Source organism: Otolemur garnettii, unplaced genomic scaffold, assembly GCF_000181295.1.
Source record: "Otolemur garnettii isolate 467f Iridium unplaced genomic scaffold, OtoGar3 scaffold00024, whole genome shotgun sequence".
NCBI lineage: Eukaryota > Metazoa > Chordata > Mammalia > Primates > Galagidae > Otolemur > Otolemur garnettii.
In genome coordinates, this window is record NW_003852419.1 from 2,128,757 (window position 1) to 2,134,756 (window position 6,000).

The window sequence follows — 6,000 nt, forward strand, 5'->3', positions numbered from 1 at the left end:
CAAATCCAGACACAGTCCTTTTTTGTTTGTTTGTTTTTAGCCTTATCTTGTCTGTAAGAGAGACATCACTTTATTGTTGGAAACAAGTAAGATAATTGGCCAAAATGAGATTTCTGTATTATAGTGTGGCATTTGGATAATTTGTGGAATAGTCTTATTTTAGTCAATTTGTTATTCTGCTAAGTTGTAGAAAATTTACATAAAAATTTGTTGGTTATCTAATATTAAAGTGGAAACCAACTAAAACTTTACTTTGGACATGTCTATTATTTTTAGTGGACTTTGAGGAAATTTTGTGCACAAGTAGAGGTGACAAAGAGATCCAATGCCAGTAAATGACATCTGTATTTTATAAAAGCCTTTAATTCAACATCGCATTTCTGTTGGTTTCCAGTGTTCCATGGAACCTCTGGATACAGCTTCAACTGGAGCTGCTCAGCTTTCATCGGCTAACGTTTTGGGCTTCTGCTGGTCTTTCTCTTACCTTGTCCTCCCACTACAGCCGGAATTGGGTTATAGCACACTTTTGCTCAAAAGGCTGCAGTGGGGCAGCACCCGTAGCTCAGTGGGTAGGGCACTGGCCACATATACTGAGGCTGGCAGGTTCGAACCCAGCCCAGGCCAGCTAAAACAACAAAGACAACTATAAAAAAAAAAAATAGCCAAGTGTTGTGGTGGGTGCCTGTAGTCCCAGCTGCTTGGGAGGCTGAGGCAAGAGAATTGCGTAAGCCTAAGAGTTTGAGGTTACTGTGAGCTGTGACACCACAGCACTCTACCCAGGGCAACAACTTGAGACTGTCTCAATATAACCACCACCCCTCCCCCCAAAATTTAAAAAACAATTTTAAAAAGGCTGTAGTGGTTCCTCATGATGACTATAAGATATTTTACATCTTTGGCCTTATCCTTTCTCCTTCCTTACTCACTCTGGCCTCCCTGGCCCTCCTGCTGTCCTTAATATGCCAGACATGCTTTTACTTTAGGACCTTCACACTGGTATTTCCTGCACCTGGTATCCTCCTTCTTCATTACATTGCTGAATGCTGCTTTCTCAGCTAGATCCACCATGACTGCACCATTCTCATTGCCATCCTCTGTCCTTCTGTTGCTGGCCTTTTCTTTTCCCTTTCATCTGCTCTATGTTTTATTTTTTTATAGCACTTACTGCCTGTTTGTGATTGGTCTCCCTACAGTAGAAACTACGTTCCATGAAGGCCAAAAATTTCTGGCTTTTTTGTCTGCTCTACCCCTGCAGCTAGGACAGTGCCTGGCACACTGGGCCTGGGGCTGGGAGCCTAAAATTTACACACTCTGTTATTATCCCTGCCTCGCTATTTGACGTGGACAAATTCTTTAATCTCTGAACGTTAGTCTCCTTAGAGAATTAGGGCGTTAGCCAGGACAATCTCTGAGGTCCCTTATAGGTCTGAATTTTTATTATTCTATGAAAAAATAAAGGTATTATCATAACTGTTATTTATCTCAGTCAAATGAAGAATAGTGTCACAAGAATGACATTGCCTTAATAAGTCCCTTAAATGCCAGTAAACACTTTAAAAATTGCTGGATATTGGCCTGGCACAGTGGCCCATGCCTATAATCCCAGCACTCTAGGAGGCTCAGGTGGGTGGATTGTCTGAACTCAGGAGTTTGAGACCAGCCTGAGCAAGAGTGAGGCCCCGGTCTCTACTAAAAATTGCTGGCTTTTATAATGATTAATGACCTAAGTCCTTATTTTATTTAATATATTTAGCATTACCAATTGTAGTGACTCTACAAATGTGGCTTGTCACTCAAAAATAGTTTTCTATTATTATGAAAATGTCCTATTGAATTTTACTGTATAGCTGCTGGGCAAATGAAAGAGTCTGTTAGTATCTTTAGATCTCATTGCTTCTCATTTATGGAAGACTTTTAAAATCTGTAAAGTATTTAGTAGTTTATTAGAATTACATGAAAAATACTACGGAAATTCTGTTCTTTTTAAATGTGGAGTTATTTCAAAGGTGTTTCCAGATAGTTTAAAATATGATTTGTGAAACTCTTGATAAATTAAAGTTTAACGTGTATTTTCCTACACGCCAATATGTTCATACATATATTTTTAATTCTTAATGAAATATCCAGTAGTAGACTGTTGCATGTATTTTATATGTGTAGAGATAGCTGTGGTTGTAATCATACCAAAATATTATTCATGTTCCTTTGACCTCCTTGGAGATTTACATGACAGTCACTACCCCTTAGTTCTGTCTTCTGATTTAAAAGTTCTTCTTGGCCAAAGGAATAAGAATAAATCTAGTGGCTCAGTGCCTGTGGCTCAAGTGGCTAAGGCGCTAGCCACATGCACCTAAGGTGGCGGGTTCAAATCCCCAGCCCGGCCCGCCAAACAATGATGGCTGCAACCAAAAAATGGCCGGGCGTTGTGGCGGGCACCTGTAGTCCCAGCTACTTGGGAGGCGGAGGCAGGAGACTCGCTTGAGCCCAGGAGTTGGAGGTTGCTGTGAGCGTGATGCCATGGCACTCTACCCAGGGGGATAGCTTGAGGCTCTGTCTCAAAAAAATAAAATAAAATAAAAAAATAAAAGAATAAATCTAGTCTTGGGAGGCTTGTGGTGCAGGAATGGTTGCATTCCATAGGAGAGTTCAGATCTGGTGTTTGGACCACCCAGTGTTAAACATTGACTTGATTTATTTCTTTGTTCTTTTAGGTGTGTCTCTGTCCTCTGTGGCTTCTGAGAGTGATTACGCTATTCCCCCTGATGCTTACTCCACAGACTCGGAGTTCTCACAGCCAGAGCAGAAACTCCCTAAAACCCTTTCATCTTCTAGTGATAATGGGAAAAATGTAAACACTGAATCAGATTTTAAACAAATTAATGAATCCGTTAGTTTGAGCTTCCAAAAGGAAACTGAAAAGTGTTTTAAAATCTTTTTAAAATTAGGAACTACTGGAAAAATCTGGCTATTTATTAAAAATGAGTGGTAAAGTCAAGACGTGGAAGCGGAGGTGGTTTGTTCTTAAAGGCGGTGAATTGCTCTACTACAAATCTCCGGTGAGTAGAAAGTGCTGTTTACACTATGAGCCTCAATTTCTCACGCTATGAATCAAACTCCTGAATAATTTTCTTCCATGTAATACAATTAATAATTTTACACAAAGCATTTATTTTTATTACTATTAATCACTTTACATTTGGTTTTCTTCCCTTCATACAGAGTGATGTAATTAGAAAACCCCAGGGCCACATTGAACTCAGTACGTCCTGCAGTATTTTGAGAGGAGATAACAAACAAACAGTTCAGGTACTTAACTTTTTTAAGATTTTTTTTTTTTTTTTTGTATTGTGCAAGACTCAATTCTTGATTATCCAAGGTAACGGAAAGAAGATTAGATAATTCAATGCTCCTTTATTCACTTTGGGGTCAGTTTGATGCTTATGAAGTATGTAAAACCCTCAAGACTTTTTAGTTAATCTGTAATATAAACTGTGTTTTTTACCTCTTTTCCCTTACATTCTTCTTTCCCCATAGTTAATCTCCCAAGTATTTTCAGCTCTCAAACTGTCAAGCCATTTTTTTTGTTGTTGTTGTTTAGACAGAGTTTCACTATGTCACCCTTGGTAGAGTGCTGTGAAGTCACAGCTCACAGCAACCTCAAACTCCTGGGCTTAAGCGATTCTTTTGCCTCAGCCTCCCAGTCAGCTGGGACTACAGGCACCCGCCACAGAGCCTGGCTACTTTTTTTGTTGCCGTTGTCACTGTTGTTTAGCTGACCCGGGCCAGGCTCGAATCCGCCAGCCTCGGTCAATGTGTGACTGGTGCCATACCACTGTGCTACACAGGTGCCAAGCCTGTCAAGGCATTTTAGAGAAGGGTTATCTGATAAATGAATTCCCAATGAGATGATAATTGTGTAATGTACTATTAAATTCAGAAGTGTTTGTATTTTAACACAGAATCAGAAAATGGCAGTTTCTATGTGAACTTCAGATGCCATAGCACCTAAGTGGGAAAGATAGGAAAGGTACTGGCGAGCAGAAGGGCTGTCCTAACAGGTCACACCAATGGGCCTCCTGCCATTTACCCACACAGAGCCTGTTAAATTTAAAACATAAGCTGTTAAGAGAGTCTGGGACAGATACTTTATTTCTGAGGTGTTTTCAATAACCATTATTTTCTCGTATTGCTTCTTTGGAGGATGGACGACAACATTTGATAGAAAGGTACGTTATTCCTGTTTCCAGTGGATTATACCTGAAAACTCAAAAGTTAATAAAGGAGAATCAGGGAGAGCTTTGTCTTGGGGAATAGCAGTTAAGAATTATTTATAAACTTCTGAAATCACTAGAAAACTTGCAATATGGTTAATTTAAAACTGGAAAATTACGAGTTTGTAATACTGGATCACGTACCAGTTCCAAGAATTTTCTTTTCTTAGAGGCAAGGTCTTCGCATTTTATTTAAAGTTGATTTTTTAAATTTATATAAATAGCCTTCCTCTTTAATTGCTAAAAATGAGTTATTTTAGGCCAAGCGTGGTGACTCATGTCAGTAATCCTAGCACTCTAGGAAGCCGAGGCGGGTGGATCACTTGAGCTCAGGAGTTTAAGACCAGCGTGAGCAAGAACGAGACCCTGTCTCTAAAAAATAGCCAGAAGTTATGGCAGGAACCTGTAGTCCCAGCTGCTTGGGAGACTGAGGCAAGTGAATTCCTTGAGCCCAGGAGTTTGAGGTTGCTATGAGCTTTGATGCGACGGCACTCTACTCAGGCAACAAAGCAAAACTCTGTCTCAAAAAAAATGTGTTATTTTATTATAGTCTACAATTATTCTGCTACTCTTTTCAATAGCCAAAAGCCTGTAGCATATTTAAGAGAGAAAAGGGAAAATATGACAAGTAAACAGTATATCATGTCGTGACTTCCAAGTTTAATACTATGAAATGTTTTAAACTAAACTGAAGCTAAAAAATTATCTCAACAAAAACTTAGTTATTGTAATTTTCATATCATGGTTAAAATATACTAAATTATATGGAGTCATTTATTTAGAACTTAGGAGTTGAGGTTTAGCATGTTTGTGGCCATGTTAGGTAATGATGTTTGAAGAACGGACGAAGAAATGCTAATAATCTTCAATCTTTACAATTTCTTTTCCTATGCCTTTCTCATCCCATTTTAGTTGACCACTGAAAAACACACATACTATCTGACTGCAGATTCTCCCAATATATTGGAAGAATGGATTAAAGTGTTACAAAATGTTCTTCGAGTACAAGCTGCCAACCCACTTTTTCTGCAGCCTGAGGGTAAACCAACCGTGAAGGGATTGCTCACTAAGGTAGGAACCTCAGGCGTATAGCAGTGTCCCATGTAACTATGCAGGTTAGCCCCACTAATGAAAAGTGGATGTTGGAGAATATAATATATTATATATAATATGTATAATACATAATATTTATGCTATCTTGGGGTCAGGAGGGGTGTTTTAAGCATGATAATCAAGACAAGAACCATAAGAATAACAAATGGCAAATCTGACTATTGTACACAAATGCTCTATCAAAAATTTTATCAGCAGAATTTTGAAAAGAAGGATTCAAAACTTTGAAAAGGTATTTGAAACATGAAAACCAGTTAATGTCCTTAATATTTAACAATTTTTTTCTAATCAGTGATTAAAGGATGAATGCCAGTAGGGAGACAAGAAACAAAGAACTCAATGAGAAAAAGTAGAGATAGTAGAAATGTGAAGAACTGCAAATGATCAACAAGCCCAGGGAAAAACATTTTACTATCGCTAACAACGTTTTAAAAGCATAAGTTCCAAGAACGGATGTGTTTTTAAAAATCTGGTGAAAGTAGCCGGGTGTTGTGGCGGGCGCCTGTAGTCCCAGCTACTCCGGAGGCTGAGGCAAGAGAATCACCTAAGCCCAGGAGGTGGAGGTTGCTGTGAGCTGTGACGCAACAATGACAACTACAACCAAAAAAAAAAAAAA

General features: G+C 38.8%; 1 protein-coding gene across 1 annotated transcript in view; it reads left to right on the forward strand.

The window, feature by feature from the left end:
* Positions 1-6,000, forward strand: part of PLEKHH2 (pleckstrin homology, MyTH4 and FERM domain containing H2) — a 115,590-nt gene that overhangs the window by 48,990 nt on the left and 60,600 nt on the right. The window contains exons 11-14 of the mRNA XM_023512058.1: positions 2,712-2,848; positions 2,946-3,056; positions 3,220-3,306; positions 5,184-5,342. Of these exons, the coding sequence (XP_023367826.1) occupies positions 2,712-2,848; positions 2,946-3,056; positions 3,220-3,306; positions 5,184-5,342 (494 nt within the window). The remainder of the gene's footprint in view (positions 1-2,711; positions 2,849-2,945; positions 3,057-3,219; positions 3,307-5,183; positions 5,343-6,000) is intronic.